The following is a 16,919-nucleotide window of genomic DNA, read 5'->3' as shown; positions in this document are numbered from 1 at the left end:
ATATTCGCACTTATACAAATATCCTATTGACATGTATTATATATATTTTTTAAAATTTAAATTTTTTTATGAAGTTATGGATATTTATTAAATTTTTAAGAAAATAATAAGAAGAAAAATAAAAATTAGCAAACTAAGAGCTGTAGGTGAAATGAAAGAAAAACAATCAATGAAATTCAAATGGAAAAGGTATCTTTGAGTTTTGAATTTTATTTGGGATTCGAGATTTTTTTAATATATGAATAAATAGAATGTAAGATAATTTTTTTAAATATATAAATGTTTTTTTAGGATTTAAAGTTTCATATTTAGGTTAAAGGAAGTGTTTTTTTTTTTAAAAAAAATAAAGTAGGTATTCATGGATTGCCCATAAATGGGTGTACAAGGTAACATTTCTATAGACAACCCATATTAATTTTTTTTTATTTTTTTTAGGGTTTAGTATTTACACTAAAGGAAGTGAATTTCTTTTTTAAAAATCTTAACATTAGGTGCTCATGGGATACCATAAATGGATACACAAGATAACAAAACTCATAGATAGAAATGACACCTTTTAGACTACGTTTGATTGGGTGTAGTGTAATCGAGTTTTTAATGTAATCAAATTTGTAATGTAATGTAATATAATCTTGATTGCATTACTACGTTTGGTAATATAATGTATGTAATCTTTGATTACAAGGGTGATTATATTCTTTTGTTTGGTATCAATTATTTTTTATAAGCAATGTAATTTATATTATTATAAAATGACAAAAATATCCTGCGACTTCTACCGACGACCGTCGCACCTTTGTCCGAGCTTGCAATCATTGGCGGTCGACGACCGGCGACCAGCAGCGATCGACGACCGGCGACCAGCGGCGGTCGACGACCGGCGACGGCGACGGCCAAAGACCAGCCGACGACCAAGGGCGGTGTCGGTCGGCGACCGACGACGGTCGGCGGCCAACCGACGACGGTCGGCGACCGACGACGGTCGGCGGCCAACCGACGACCGACGGCGGCGGTTGGCGATCGCAGATAGGCGACTACGGTGGCCGACGATCGGTGGCGGTGGCCAACGATCGACGGCGGCGGCGACCGGCGGCGGTGGCAGCGACCGCGCGACCGCCGGCGACAGCGGCGACCGGCTGCGGCGACGGGTGGTTAGCGGCTGACGACTGATTAGGGGTATATTCGATATTCAAATTTTGGTTAAACAGTGACCTCGTAATGTAATTGGATTACATAGTATTTGCTTTGTAATCCAAATTACAAAACTTCACTATCTTTTGTAATCGAAATTACATTACATTACAGGTTTAAAGTTAAAAAAACAAAGTAATCAGCCTTGTAATGTAATCCTGATTACATTACAAGGTAGATTACACCCTATCAAACGTAGTCTTAGTATTTAGGTTAAAGGAAGTGATCTTTGTTAAAGAATTTAACACCGGGTGCTCATGGGTTGTCCATAGATAAGTGTGCAAAATAACAAAACTATCTATAAGCAACCTGGTCCATCTAATGTAATTTTGTTAATTTTTTTAAGGTTTAGAGTTTATTATTTAGATTAAAGGAAATGGAAATAAAAAAAAATAACACTAGGTGTTCACGAGTTATCCATATATGAGTGTGCAAATAGCAAAATTATCTATAGGTAATCCGTGAGCACTTAGTATAATTTTTTTTTTAGCGTTTAGTGTTTATTATTTAGGCTAAAGGAAATGGAATTTTTAAAAAATTAACACTAGGTGCTCACGAGTTATTCATAGATGGGTGTGAAGGATAACAAACTCATATTTATAAATGTTACCATGCACACCTATGGGCAACCCATAAGCATATAGTGTTAACTTTTTAAAACATATTTTTAGGGTTTTGATTTAGGATTTAGTATTTAGGCTAAAAGAAGTGAAAAAATTAACATTAGGTGTTCACGGATTACCCATAGAGAAATATGTAGGATGACAAAACTCATATATAGAAATGTTATCTTGTACATCTATCAATAAGCAATTCGTGAGCACTTAGTGTTATTTTTTAAATTTTTTTTAGAGCTTAGGATTTAATTATTTAGGCTAAAGGAAGTGATTTTTTTTTAATAAACACTAGATGCTTATAGATTGGCCATAGATAGATCGGCAGGGTAACAAAACTCATATAGAAATATTACCCTACCAACTCATCTTTGGCTAACATGTGTGCATCTAATGTTATTTTAAATTATATTTTTGGGTTTAGGGTTTAATATTTAAGTTAAATAAAATGATTTTTTTTTTAACATTAACAAATAGGTGCTTACGGATGAGTGTGTAGGATAATAAAACTCATATATATATATATAAATGTTATCCTGTATATCCATCTATGGGAAATCTGTTAGAACCCAATGCTATTTTTTAATTTTTTTTTTATGATTTAGAATTTAAGATTTAGTATTTAGGCTAAAGGAAATAATAATTTGTTTACAAAAATTAATTCTAGGTGATAAATGTATAGGATAACAAAACTCATATATAAAATATTACCTTACACATTTATCTATGGACAACCTATGAGTACGAGTATTACCTTTTTGTTTTACTTGTTTTTAGAATTTTGGATTTAATATTTAGAATTAGATTTAAGAAAGTGATTTTTTTTAAATTAAGAATAAATATATATATATATATATATATATATATATATATATATATATATATATATATATTATCTTACACATCTATCCATGTATAAAGGGATGAGATCCTCTGGTCCTCTTGTCCTGATTCACTCTTAGACCAGGACAAAGAGATTGATGGGAGGTAATACCTCCCATCTATTAACAAGTGGAGGATCATTGTCTCTCACTAATGCAAAGACTAGATTAAGGATTGGTCTAATTTTTACGGACCAACAGATCTCATCCCACCTACAAGTGTTTAGTATTTTAACCTTTTTTTTTAGAATTTGAAATTTAGAATTTAGAATTTAATATTTCAGTTAAAAGAAATGATTGTTTTTTTTTTTAAAATAATACTGCTCTCAGATGCCCATTTGCAGAATTACAAAATGCTAGATTATATGAATTCGAAAATAAAAATTTCCTTTGGAGGAAATGGTTGGTCCGAAGCAGATCGGAGTCGCTAAAATCGAATCGTAATAAAGAGGTGGTGGAGTAGAACTAGACTTGGACCAGACGTTGATACTTGAGAGCGTTTATTTGCCGCCGGACGCTCAAAATTCCTAGGGCTCGGTCCTGATCACTTCTTTTTCGCTCTTGTCTCCGCCGTCTTCCGTCGGATGACCGATCCAACGTCTCTCTCTTCCTCCTCGCTGGCCTCGTCGGCATTGGATTCGCGGCTTCTGTCACCAGAAACTCTCCGTCGGTCACCACCTTTTGTGGATTGAAAGTCGAGGACGGCAGCACGCCTTCAGGTATTCTTTCCTCATGATGAATTATAAACTGCTGTCGAGTAACAGGGCGAATCGCCTGTTAGGTCGAATCGCCTGGGAATGGAAAAAGAGGATGTTCCTCACCTCATAAAGCCGATTAGCCAGGAGGTAGTCCACAGAATTTCTTCGGGGCAAGTGATTTTGGAGCTTCGTTCAGCAGTTAAGGAGTTGCTGGAGAATAGCTTAGATGCCGGTGCGACCAGTATTGAGATAAATCTGAAAGAATATGGAAAAGAGTGCTTCAAAGTCGTAGACAATGGCTATGGCATCTCGCCAGAAAATTTTCAGGTACCTTTCGACATCTGTTTCGATCAGTTGACTTTTGGTTGATCATCCCAGGAATGAGTACACCCAAAAATCAAATTGCAAATAATGAATGCCTGTTCACTTGTTACTTAATTTTTGTTCATGCACCTCCTGTATCATAACACAAGAAAAAAATCTCCTTGCCCATGTTTCTTAGAAATGAGGTCTATGTGCTGATACCAAGTGCGTCTGAGCTTGAATATTGTCCAAGACTTCAAGGTCTTCTGGATTCTTTATGAGGGGTATGACAAGTGAAATGTTAGATAGCTCACACTAGTGGAGGTGGATCAATATTTATTAGTGTAAAGAAAGCTAGAATTTTTTTTTCTCATTATCAAATTTCTCTTCATCCTGCATTTCACTTTCTGTTTAATTTCATAGTATTTCAGTTTTCTCTAGTTCAGGGCATCCATGTACATTTACTCTATTACTTAGGTTTTTTTGATTTATTACTTAGAAATTGCTGTTTTTTGTTTGTTTCAGGTTGTTGCTCTTAAACATCATACGTCTAAGATATCTATTTTTTCTGATCTTCACTGTTTGACAACTTTTGGCTTCAGAGGAGAAGCACTGAACTCTCTTTGTATGTTAGGAGATTTGACTGTTGAGACAAGAACAAAAAATGAGGCACTTGGTACACATTTGGTATTTGACCATTCTGGTTTTCTGACAAATGAGAAGAAAATTGCACGACAGGTTGGAACTACTGTGATTGTCGAGAAGTTATTCTCCACCTTGCCAGTGCGATGCAAGGAATTTACTCGGAACATACGGCGAGAATTTGGGAAGCTTATTTCTTTGCTGAATGTGAGATTTAATTCCTGTTAATTGCACATTATTAGTTTTATTTTATTTGTTTACCATAAATATATCCTTGTCTAGTCTGTATTTTTTTTAGTTCTTTCTTTAATATGTGTCAGAGTCCTTAATGTTCTGCGCTCATTTATCATCAGCACTTGATTAGTCTTCTTGAAATATGTTCTGTTTGGCGATTATGAGCTTTTGTTATTTTTATGTACAATTACTTTATTGCCTATAATTTTTTTTTTTCCTTTTTCTCAGGCATATGCTCTTATTGCTAAGGGCGTTCGGTTGCTTTGCACAAATACAACTGGTAAAAATACAAAGTCTGTTGTATTGAAAACGTCAGGAAGTAGTTCACTGAAAGATAATATTATTAATGTATTTGGCCTGAATACCTTCCAGTCCTTAGATTCACTGAATTTCAGCTTATCTGAAGATTGCAAGGTTGAAGGTTTTCTCTCGAAGCCTCAAAATGGCAGCGGTCGCACAACAGCATATAAACACTACTTCTTCGTAAATGGAAGACCTGTTGATATGCCAAAGGTCAGCAAACTTGTTAATGAATTATTCAGATCTTCAAGTTCCAAACAATTTCCTATTGTGATCTTGAATTTTACCATACCAGCAACATCATATGATGTTAATGTCACCCCTGATAAGCGAAAAATTTTCTATTCTGATGAGGGTGCACTTATGCTCTCCCTTAGGGCAGAGATTGAGAAGATATATCTCTCTCGTGGGTTCAGTTTTGCTGTTAATAGGATTGAAGTGCTCGAGAATGAAAAATGTGATGCTTCTGGTGAAGAGGGCCCTTTGGCATCATCCAAAGGATTATCTTGTGAACATGGTGATCAGGAACTTTCGGAATGTGATCCTCCAAAAAATGTGCAAGTTAAAGAGTTGAATAAGGAAAGAATTTTTCTTTGTGAAAAAAGGTCTATGCCAAAAGAATTGGACAGTAGGTCACATGAAATAGATGAATCTGTAACTCCTCTTTATCACCCCAAGCAGTTAAATGATTTTCACAAGATAAGCTCCAAAATTGATGCTAAACGGAGAAACTGTGCTAAACTTGCGAGGAATGACAAAACTGCTTGTCTAGGTCTCATTCAGTCATCTCTTACAAATTTTCTTTCTCCAAACAAAAGGAAACATGAGGATAGTTGCAATGTTTTGTCTGAGACACCTTTATTGAGAAATAGATCCTGCCAGGTCAGGAAATGCAGTTTTGGTAATCAGACTATAATGTCAGAATACTCTGAATCTGATCAGTGTATTGGAGACGGTTCACCTAAAAGTAGTGAAAAAGTACTGCTAGAGGACCAATCACCACCTGTTCCTTTTGATAGAGAAAAAATCTCCTTTCCTGGTGAATGTAGGTTTCGTGATAGAGGTTCTATTGAGGTATGCTTTGTTGTTGATTTTTTGAAGTTCGTTACCTTGTTAATTCTACAAAATCAACAAGGCGTGTACGTATTATGGATATTTGTGGTTGGCTATATATCTTATTCCTCTAATGATTTGTATGTTAAACCATATTCCTAGGAGTATCTAAGTCATTTAGATCCTTCTCAATTTTAAATATGTTAAGTTTATTTTTTTCTTTAGTTCTTGCCGCTCTAGAGTTTGTGAAATTTGTCACAACTTATTACAAAATGTACTCGATATATTGTTATTACAGCAAGTTTCAGGTTTGCAGGATATGCATACATCTGCTGATGTCACTATGAGTTCTTACAAAGATCTAAAAATGAAAGCAGAAAGTATATCAAGCCCAATTGCAACTGAATCATTTGATGAAAGATATGATACTCGAAAGCCTTGTTCTGATTCAAAAACTTGCTCTGTTATGCAATTCAGTATGGATGATCTTAGAAGAAAGACACAATTTAAGTTCACAAAGCTGCCACAATGGAAAACATTGCATGGACGAATCAGAAAGACAAGGTAGGTTGAGTTTTAACTCTGCCAGTTACTAGAATTTGATCTCATATTTTGGGTTTATCTAAATATTTTTCTCTAATCGTTCTCCTGTTCAGGTGCTATACTGCTGCAGTGATAAAGAATTCTCAACCAGAAGAGGAGAAGGAGAAAGCACAGTGTATGGAAGCAGCTACCAGCGAGTTGGAAAGATATTTCAAGAAAGAATATTTTGGTCAAATGCAGGTAGTGCATAGTTGCCTTTATCAGCTATTACTTGTTATACTCAGGCATACAATTTACTTCATCAACACATTAAAAAAGTTTAGTCCATCCTTGCTGACTAGCCTCTTCAATGGGTGATGATTAAACCAACAGGAGCTATAACAGGGAAATAGATGCCAGATAGTTTTTTGGTGTTAGATAGAGAAACCATTCAATCTTGGTTTTATAATAATCTTTGCACATATTTGATACCTGTCCATGGTTCAGGTGGTTGGGCAATTCAATCTTGGTTTTATAATTGGAAAGATGGATCAAGACTTGTTTATCATCGATCAGGTTAGCACTTCTTCTCTTAAATTTCCAGGGATTTAAGATCCACTGCAATATCCTTGATCTTGCCTTGCGCTAGAGAAACCATTTCTTTGATGGTCTTGATTCTTAAAAATCTTGACTTTAGTATTTATAACTCTGATCATTAAGATAAATATTTGCACAACAAAATAATCTGAGACACTGACCATTGTTTTTTGATCAGCATGCTGCGGATGAAAAATATAATTTTGAGCAGCTCTCACATTCAACCATCTTGAACTTACAGCCACTACTTATGTAAGATTTTTATATCTCATCTGGTGAACCTGGACTCTTGGTTTCTTTTGGATTTTTTTCTTAGTATGTAGATTTTTGAATGATTCTGATTATTATTTATTAGTATCATGTTTTTGTATTGAATTTGATTTATGTAATAACATTGATCTGTTATACAATTATATTACAGTCATGAATTATAGCAACGTGTTTCTTAGTTTATAACCCTTATTCAGTTCAAATCTTAAGTGCTGTATTGTCTCATACAAAGCTAATAGTAATTGATCTCGTTTTCTTTTCCTGAAATAATTTCTATTATCTCATTGATTCATTTGTACACATCTAGTTTATAACCCTTATTCAGTTCAAATCTTAAGTGTTGTCTTGTCTCATACTATGTTATCAGTAATTAATTTTGTTTTTTTTCCTGAAATAATTTCTATTATCTCATTGATTCATCTGTACACATCTAGGCCACTGAGGTTGGAGTTATCACCGGAGGAGGAAATTGTAGCTTCTATGCATATGCAAACAATTAGGTATGGATTTTTTTTTTAATCTCTTTGTTGGATAAAGAAGTGCATTTGTAATTGATACTTGCTCATAGATTAAAAACTTGAGAAACTATGTTGTGTTATGTTTGGATTCCAAGCCATGTTACTCCTAACTATTTGGAGAAGATTTTGTAAATCTTGTCTCGCCTTTGAACTTTATTATAATTTATAGTTAGTGATATTCTAATCTTTTAAATGAATTACACTAAATATGTTTTTTTTAATCTTTGTCTATTCTTTATATCTTCTACACTGATTGATTCAACTCGTAGTATCAAGCTTGCGTTTGATGCAACAATGGAATGGGTGTTGTTGTCTCTTTTCCAAAAAAAAAAAAAAGGAAATTCAACTTGGAAACTATATATAATATATTAGTCATTTATGTACATATCCATACCATTTTAATCTACTTCTCATATTTTATCACTTACTCAAGCTATGAATAAATGTTCACAAATGTAGTATTTTTGAATTTTTCCAGTTACCTCACACTTACAGTTTGTCATTCACATTTCTATCACACTATATTTCAGTGTTCTTTCATTGTCGTACAATACACACAGAACCAAAGCATGACTTATTGTATCATAATTATAAGGTTCTTTTTTTTAAGAGGCCACTCTCCACTGTGATCACCAAAGACTCCTTTAGTTTTTCTCCATATCAACCACCCGTTCTTCCTATGAATGATATCTCTATAATATCTCCTTGTTGAATGAGATATTTATGAGGTAATTTGTATGGGTGATAGAAGTCATGGGTTCTTCATGTAAAAATATATAAATGTGTATGTATAGATAGATACTGCCATAAGGTCATTCCAAATTTCCTACTGTTAAGCCCTTTTTGATAAATTACCTTTAAACACATGAACTTCTGAGGTAAATGATCTCTAGTGGGTGGATTATGGCAAAATATGCAGGTTAGTTGAAGACCTACTGTATTTATGGTTGGTGGGATGCATAATTGATGTTGGCTAAATGTCACATGTTATTTGATTGGATCAGAACTGGTTTTCTTGGATGTTTTCTGCTTTGCAGTTGGACAAATTTTGAATAAGTTTTTTAATACTATTGAATAAGTCTTTTTTTACTTGATGATGGATTTCACTTAATGTTGGGAAATAAAGCTTGTTGGCGAGCAATTGATCTTAAATTTTGCTTGCATTTACAATTTCTTAATTTTCTCATCGATAAAAGATTTGTGGCAGACATTTTCATTTGTCTTTTGTCAGAAAAAGTGGTTTTCGATTGATAGAGGATATACATGCCCCTCCTGGTCGCCGTTTCATGCTTAAAGCTGTTCCTTTTAGTAAAAGCATAGTCTTTGGTGCTGAAGGTACGTCTGCATTTACCCACAAAAGTATGCCTAAAGTTGTGTTCAAATATTTCTTCTTTATTCAAATCATGAATCGATGTCCTACAATGTTTTTTTTTTACTCAGATGTCAAGGAGCTAATTTCTATTCTTGCTGATGGTCAAGGAGAGTTAGGTGTAAGGTGTTCTTACAAATTGGATACTCCTGATTCCATCTGTCCATCAAGTGTTCGTGCTATGCTGGCTTCAAGGGCTTGCCGAACATCTGTAATGATTGGCGATCCATTGACTAAAATTGAAATGCGGAAGGTAACTGAGCGAACCAATAAAAACAAGTCCATGCATCTCTAGTGCTCCAACAGAAACAAGTTTCCTCTTGAAACTATATTTATCAGGATGATATGCTCTAGCAGATTCTTAAAACAGATAACTTCTGTTAATTGATCTTTTGGATGTCTAAACGTTCTTTCTTGTTTTTTTTAGATTCTGAGGAACTTGGTTGATCTTAATTCACCATGGAATTGTCCACATGGTAGGCCAACGATGCGTCATTTGGTAGACTTGACTGCTATTCATCCAAGGTGTGGATCTTATGTTTGTATAGAAAGATTTTTTTTTTCATAATAATCTTGTCTTCCAACGGTTGTTCAATTTCTACTTTCTAGTTTTGCTTGAAATACAATGCACTTACAAGTGAACTGATAGTGTAAACAATTTATTGCTATTTAACATTAGAATGAATATGATATTTGCACCCGGTAGACCCACTACTTGAGTCTAGTGCAGTATTGCAGCTTTACGAGCATGTCCTTATTTAGATAGCCACATATTTGAGTCCACTTTAGCAACATATATTATGGATGGTCATGTCTTTCTCAGGAAAACATGTTCGTGAATCTTGTCACAATCGGTGCAATGTATTGTATGAGATTCTGGTTCTAGATGATAGCTATATCAATGCCATCACTCTAATTGTTATTGATTCAGTATTTAACTGGCACCAATCATTTGCACTAGCTTTTCATTGTTTATGCTCCTTTCTGTCACTCTTGTCTGACTCCCTTAAGTTTTATTTACTTGTGCTGCACTGGCAGAAGAACGAGTAAAAGGCTATTGTTGCATACTAACCACACATGGTGAGAATTGCTTCGAGTGCCTTACAGACCATAACTAATTTTTATTTCTTCAGCACTTACGTGTTCTTTAGGGAAAAGAAGTTAGAAAGACCGCCTATCATATTTTCACTGAAATGATACAAAATGTTGTATGGGTAGGAGGCACAGATAGTAGTTTTCCAAGTAATAAACTCTTTGTTAATAAAGAAGGCAGCAAGTTATCATGCTGACCCTGTCTGATATTCAATGTATTTCCCATTTTCAGATCCTAGAGCGGCTGTCGTAGCCCTGCGGAAAACTGGTAATTTATCATTCATGAGCATCCTTTACCCCATATTTTCGTTTGCGTTAGTGTCTGTTTTCACTGTTATCGCTTACTAGTGTTAGATGCCCATTATAGATATATGAGATCGAAACTGGAAACCAAAGATGAAATGGTTACCAGAGTTTGCGAATATGCCCCTCGGCATCCCATCCATTGCATTTTGGCAAGGAAGGCACTGCGTGTAATATCGCCCTTGTTTTTATATATCCGGCGGCGACTGGTTTTGGCCCTGCCTTTGACAATTTCATATATCCGGCTGTCTCGGGATTTTGGTCTTTTGCCCCAGCACAACATGGGTTAAGCTCTTTCCACAAACATTTTTATGAATCTTGAAGATATGTATATGCTTCCTGGCTATGACTTTGTTGCTGTTGCCTTATTATTCTGTATCAATGGCCCTGTTGCAAGTGTCTGTAATATATATGTGTGGATATGAGTGGATTTTATCATTCATTTTGATTAAAAAATTAGTTTATATACATAATAGATCCGCTCCATATCTGCAGTATAGCTAAGGATACACTGGAAGAAGGCCCAACTCAAAACTGTTTTCGGTGATATTGATTTAAATTATTATATATAATTTTAGTTATACGATAATTCAAAACTCTTCGGGTACGTTTGATTTAAATTATTATATATAATTTTAATTATATGATTATTAAGTAATCATATAATTAAGATTAGGAGAATAAAATATAATTTAATATTGTTGGGTGCAATTTAAATAATGTAATGAAAATTTATTTGTATGAAGATTTTAATGTATAATATGATTTAATATTTTATTGTATATCTTTCATTACTCAACTAATTATACATATTAATTTTCATTCTTTTTTAATGTTTTTTTAAACTTTACGATTTTCTCCTATTTTTTAGAAATTTTTTAATTTACGTTTTTCTGTATTTATTTATTTATTTTCCTGTTTTTTATTTTTGTTTTTGAAGTACGGTTTTTTTTTTCTTTTTTTGTTCGTTTTTCCTTTTTTGAGTTTACGTTTTTTTATTTTTATTTTTAATTTTTTTTAATTTACGTTTTTCGTTTTTTTTCCTTGTTGAATGGCACCATTACTTGGCCGTCGAAAAAAACTTAGATTCAGAAAGAACAAATCGTCGGCGTGAGACTGTTTGCCATTACTTTTCTTCATTGCCTGCGTTCAGCCCGGCCCTCATGGAGCCATTGAAATGTCGTCGAAGACATTGTAGCGATCCAAAATTACCGGATGCTTCTTCTGTGCCGGGTTAAAATTAACTTGACGGGCTTAAGATGCATATAGAAACTCAAATTAAAATAAAATGAGACGCGATTTGAAAAAATCAAGGAAATTGAGGCTCGATTCTGAAACAAAAACATGACATTTAATTCTAAATCGAGATCGACATTTATATCGTATTCAAGTTAGATGAAAATATAAGATAAAGTTTGATTTGGCATCTAGAAAATAATGACCAACTTCTTTAATTTATTATAAGTAAAAGAATTGAGATTAAGAATCAAGGCTATACTAATCAAACACTATCCGCCGTCATGTTATATCAGATAAAATTGACTACCTAAATTTGTTAATATAATTTCCAAAACCTTAAACAAAATTAAATGAAACGTAATAATAATTGGTAGGATGTAAATGCCAAATAACGTAACCACGATTCCCACGTGATCCACACGGTTCCGTTCAGATTCGTGCTCCCGACTCTCACAGGACACGAAACATTGGAGATCACGTTGAAGCAACGTTGACCGTTCGATCCTTCTACCTCTCCTTCGTCTGCCGGCCCAGGAAAAGGGTCCGCTTCTTCCTCGTTCCGTTTACTGCAGTCAAACAAGGAGGACTACAGGACCGAGATCCACACCGAGGCCATCCTGTACGCAGACAGAGAGAAGTAGCGTCTGGCGAAGGAAAGTAAGGTTTTTTTTTTTTTCTATAGGTTGCGATTCGTTTGTTTACTTGGAGGTTTTTTTTAGTTTTCCTGATATTTTTCCAAATCTATCCGGCGATCTTGCTTGCAATTAGGAAATTATATACTCACAGAGAGGTAGCGTCAGGAGAAGAGCGGTAAGGATTGTTTGCTGTAGATTGCAATTCGTTTGCTTTAATAAAGGCTTTTAGTTTCACCGCTGTTGATCTCGTTCCAGATCTCAGAATCCGGCCTGTTCCGGTATCTTTCCGGCGATCTATCTCGTGAACGCCTCGATGCAGAACGCCAATGGATCTACTGCTGGTTCCAGCTCCGCATCGGGTGAAGCATCTGCTCCCCAGAGGAATTCCAAGCGGCCCAAGTGTAATCCATCATAAAAAAATTGTTCTTTTTTTGGTTCTTCGATTCTTCTTCCTCTTCTCCTCCGCTTCCCCCTAATTGAAGTAACGTTTGTAAAGCCTTTTCGTGCTCATTGGTTTTTCTAGGACCTTTTTGTTTCTTCATCTGCTGAGGTTTTATTTGATTCTTAAATTGATCTTTGTTCCCAAATATTGATCATAATTCATGGAAAGCTAATTATTTCTTTTGCAAATGCAGATTCAAGATTTACACAGCAGGAGCTTCCAGCATGCAAACCTATTCTCACACCCAGATGGGTAAAGATTTAATCTTTTCCCTTGTAGATATTAAAGTTGATGCTAACATCAAAATGCAGGCAGAGGCAGACATATTTTACTATTGTCACATCATTTTTTTTTTAGGTTATCTCCGTGTTTACTCTCATCGGCATCATCTTTGTTCCAATCGGCCTTGCAGCACTAGCGGCTTCCAACAAGGTAAGGTATTGTAAATTCCTTTTATATCAGAATACCGGTTCCATGGATTTGGAAGTACCAATGCCGCAATGGAAATTTTGTCTATGCTCGAACAGGTTGTCGAGATCGTGTATCGTTATGATGATGATTGTGTTCCACCAAACATGGTTAACATGAAGGTTGCATACATTCAGAATGATACGATAGACAAAACCTGCACTAAAACTCTTAAGGTATGGATAAATCCCTTTATTAGATTATAGATTCAAGATACAAATAATCAACAGTGAGGATTTATCTTAACTTATATACTACATATTGTCATTACAGGTGCCAAAACACATGAGTCAACCTATTTATGTGTATTATCAACTCGACAACTTCTACCAGAACCATAGGAGGTAAGCACCCAGATACCCTCTAAATATAAAGATGCCATGGAACTTTGAAGGAACTGCTAGTTTCTGTCAGTGTGTGTTTGTCTGTTTTAATGCATTGCATTATGTATCCTAGCTTTCATGAATCAGGGTATTATCGCAAGCTTGACTTGTTATCTCAACAAGAATGCAGGTATGTGAAGAGCCGAAATGATGCACAATTGCGGAAAGCTAGTGAGGCAAATGAAACCAGTGGTTGTGATCCAGAAAGGACAGCAAACGGTGCACCAATTGTTCCGTGCGGTCTTATAGCATGGAGTTTGTTCAATGATACATATAGCTTCGCCATCAGAAACAGAAATTTGACGGTGAACAAGAAGGATATTTCTTGGAAGAGTGATAGGGATCACAAGTTTGGAAAAGACGTCTATCCAAGGAATTTCCAAAACAGCACTCTGAGAGGTGGTGCGAAACTCAACCTAACAAAACCAGTGAGAATCTTCTCTTTGTAGTAATCTTCTCTTTCTACTGTTTGCTCAACTTCAGCTTCCTTCTTCAATAACATAAGCCATCAGTGACTTGGTAATGCAATTATGTTGGTCCAGTTGAATAATAAATCTCTCAATTGATTTGTCATCAGCATTTAGTTATATTTTAGTTCTGCTATTCCTCCAAGTTTAGTCAATTCTTGATGCCTATGCAAAGCAAGGACTGTTTGTGTTGGCTTAGCGTGTCACGTTTTGCAAATTGAGAATTGTTTCAACGGACAAACTAATGGGGCCTGTTAATTCATGTGTACAGTTGAGCGAACAGGAAGACCTGATTGTTTGGATGCGTACTGCTGCACTTCCGACATTTCGGAAGTTGTATGGGAGGATTGAGCAGGACCTTGTTATTAACGATGCTATTACCGTTCAACTGCAAAATAACTACAACACTTACAGCTTCAGTGGCAAGAAAACATTGGTGCTATCAACATCAAGTTGGATTGGTGGGAAGAATGACTTTCTTGGCATTGCTTATCTGACTGTTGGAGGCTTATGCTTCTTTTTAGCTGTGGCATTCACCATCGTCTATTTGGTAAAACCAAGGTGAGTTTGGCTGATTGATTACCTAGTAATGCATGGTATACTACCACGACTAAATCAATATATTGCAATCGTTCTAATCTCAAAGCAGAAACTAAAAGAACTAGCTTAACTAAATTTTATCATTGTCAGCCTGTGTGCTGCTGTGTCTGACTTTGGTGTTGATATGAGTGATGCATAAAGCTATTTCTGTGGCAACTAAACATTTGAAGATCTTTCTTAGTAGCAAACTATAAGTAAACGAGTGTTGTATCAAGAGTTACACTTCCATTGTCTTGAAAAATAACTTTATAATTCATTCTTTAATATTATGGTTTTATTTTTTTAAAGTACAAATGGTCCTTAGTTTTCTCCTTCATTGAATAGTTTAATATGATTTTTTATTATTCTACACACGCATGCTTGTAATGTTCTAATAGCTTCAACCATTTGGTTAATATCTACTTTGCAGGAAGCTTGGGGACCCTTCGTACTTGTCATGGAATAGAAACCCTGCCGGCCACTAAGTTTTCCCAAGGAATATTTCAATTTCTGCTTGTTCGCATCTATTTCATTCCATTTTCAGAGAAAACGTTATGAATCAGTTGTCTTCGGTTTGTTCATAAGTCAGTCAACAACTTCATCAATTGTTAAAATTGTTTTCTGTCTTTTAATCGCAGAAGTAATATCATTCTGGGTGTTGACAAATTAGTATTTATCATAAACAAGTTTCAAGGATTATTTTCTTTGAAAAAGAAAAAGATTATTATAAGGCTATTTGCTTGCACCTGTATCATTTCATCTTTAATTATTGATTTAGAGTGGGCATGGGATTATACCCGACCTTAGAGCATCCACATTAGATATTTTATTTAAAAATTTTATCTTAAATTTTAAATTTTAAATAATAGGATAGTTAATATCAGCCAGTTATCCTATTTACATGGCCGGTCCTGACTTTTGGGGCCCTGGGGCAAAAAGAGAAAAGGGGTCTCTATAGGAATATTTTTTTTTTATTTATGTATAATTTAAATATAGTTTAATAGAAAATTTTAAAAATTAATATATTTTATTTAAAATATGATAAACTCTATACAAAATATATTTATCAAAATTTTTCAAAAAGTGCAACATCGTATAAAATATGTTTTCTAAGGTGACGTTTGGTTTATGAGTTTGGGAATGAGGGAATGAATTTATTCCCAAATCTTGTATTTGGTTGATGGGAATGGAATCAAAATTTTGGAATGAAATCCAAAAACTTGGGTATGGATGAAATCCGCCACCTCCCTTGGGTTTTGATGGAATAGAAATGTGAATTAAGTTTTAGACAAAAATACCCTTAGTATATTTATTCAATTTTTTTTTTAATTTCACACTCAAACTCCTTGTTCTCTCTCATAATATTTTCTCTCTCCTTATTTTATCATCACACTTTCTCTCTCAACATATTTTCTCTCTCCTCATTATTTCTCATCACACATTCTCTACCATTTTCTCTCTATATTCTCTCCCATCATGCACTCTCTCTTCTTATTTTCTCTCTCTTCATTCTCTTCCATCACACTTTCTCTCCCATTACACACTTTCTGTTGGTTGCTACTCGGAAAACCTAGAGGTTCCACTATACAAAAATTTTGTACAAAGGTCTGAACCTTTTCCTAGCTACCATGTGTTCTTTTAAATTAAATTTTGGATCGCCTGCGGAACTTAACACGTTTGATCCAAAACTTAATCTATTTGTTCTTTTAGGTTTAGACTTGGATCTCCTGCGGAACTTAACACGTTCGATCCAAATCACCTTAAGTTATTAATTCCATTAAATATTAATTTCCATTAAATGTTAATATGGCGAGGCACATGGCCTTCTTGGATATGAGAGCAACCACCACCGACTAGACAAAACCTTTTATGGAAAGTTAATATTTAATTTCCTAAAATAACTTTAGGTCAACCGAAAAGAACAATTAAATCACAAGGAAAAGAAAAACAAAAGAACACTATATCGAAAACAAATTCGAAACACTAAAATCGTATGCCTCTTGTATTTGGTATTATTTCCAAAAATAACTAGTATGATGCGGAAAGGAAAAATACTAGTTATACCTTTTAGAAAGACCTCTTGATCTTCTATCGTATTCCTCTTCTAACCTCGGACGTT

At 34.7% G+C, this 16,919-nt stretch overlaps 2 protein-coding genes across 4 annotated transcripts; both read left to right on the top strand.

The window, feature by feature from the left end:
- Positions 1-3,132: 3,132 nt before the first annotated feature.
- LOC121992247 (DNA mismatch repair protein PMS1-like) lies at positions 3,133-11,062 on the top strand. 3 transcript variants are annotated; one of them, XM_042546478.1, is made up of 15 exons: positions 3,134-3,405; positions 3,468-3,711; positions 4,213-4,536; positions 4,792-4,843; positions 4,970-5,937; positions 6,233-6,480; positions 6,573-6,699; positions 6,946-7,014; positions 7,214-7,287; positions 7,740-7,805; positions 9,055-9,158; positions 9,264-9,445; positions 9,620-9,717; positions 10,517-10,552; positions 10,652-11,062. In XM_042546478.1, the coding sequence occupies exons 2-14, from the start codon at positions 3,484-3,486 to the stop codon at positions 10,521-10,523; spliced, it is 2,547 nt and encodes an 848-aa protein (XP_042402412.1). In that variant the 5' UTR covers positions 3,134-3,405; positions 3,468-3,483; the 3' UTR covers positions 10,524-10,552; positions 10,652-11,062. The 3 variants fall into 3 exon arrangements, with proteins under 3 accessions (XP_042402411.1, XP_042402412.1, XP_042402410.1); XM_042546477.1 differs by having other exon boundaries at positions 3,133-3,405; positions 3,451-3,711; positions 4,792-5,937; XM_042546476.1 differs by having other exon boundaries at positions 4,792-5,937.
- A 1,271-nt stretch (positions 11,063-12,333) lies between these two features.
- Positions 12,334-15,466, top strand: LOC121992246 (ALA-interacting subunit 3-like). Its single transcript, XM_042546474.1, has 10 exons — positions 12,334-12,483; positions 12,595-12,636; positions 12,717-12,862; positions 13,097-13,155; positions 13,261-13,335; positions 13,431-13,547; positions 13,645-13,715; positions 13,885-14,182; positions 14,493-14,782; positions 15,231-15,466. The coding sequence occupies exons 3-10, from the start codon at positions 12,775-12,777 to the stop codon at positions 15,283-15,285; spliced, it is 1,053 nt and encodes a 350-aa protein (XP_042402408.1). The 5' UTR covers positions 12,334-12,483; positions 12,595-12,636; positions 12,717-12,774; the 3' UTR covers positions 15,286-15,466.
- The last annotated feature ends 1,453 nt before the right edge of the window (positions 15,467-16,919 follow it).

The sequence above is a fragment of the Zingiber officinale genome, chromosome 6B, assembly GCF_018446385.1.
Source record: "Zingiber officinale cultivar Zhangliang chromosome 6B, Zo_v1.1, whole genome shotgun sequence".
Lineage (NCBI taxonomy): Eukaryota > Viridiplantae > Streptophyta > Magnoliopsida > Zingiberales > Zingiberaceae > Zingiber > Zingiber officinale.
Note: the sequence above shows the minus strand (reverse complement) of the source record. Positions and strands in the feature narration are given on the sequence as shown.

What these genes read in the sequence shown, in the direction of transcription:
- LOC121992247 (XM_042546477.1), top strand. Translation starts at nt 3,484, where the DNA reads ATGGAAAAAGAGGATGTTCCTCACCTCATAAAGCCGATTAGCCAGGAG. An exon ending in TCTCGCCAGAAAATTTTCAG is followed by an intron (nt 3,712 to 4,212) that starts GTACCTTTCGAC and finishes TGTTTGTTTCAG; the next exon opens with GTTGTTGCTCTTAAACATCA. An exon ending in GGACGAATCAGAAAGACAAG is followed by an intron (nt 6,481 to 6,572) that starts GTAGGTTGAGTT and finishes TCTCCTGTTCAG; the next exon opens with GTGCTATACTGCTGCAGTGA.
- LOC121992246 (XM_042546474.1), top strand. Translation starts at nt 12,775, where the DNA reads ATGCAGAACGCCAATGGATCTACTGCTGGTTCCAGCTCCGCATCGGGT. An exon ending in CTATTCTCACACCCAGATGG is followed by an intron (nt 13,156 to 13,260) that starts GTAAAGATTTAA and finishes TTTTTTTTTTAG; the next exon opens with GTTATCTCCGTGTTTACTCT. An exon ending in CACTAGCGGCTTCCAACAAG is followed by an intron (nt 13,336 to 13,430) that starts GTAAGGTATTGT and finishes ATGCTCGAACAG; the next exon opens with GTTGTCGAGATCGTGTATCG.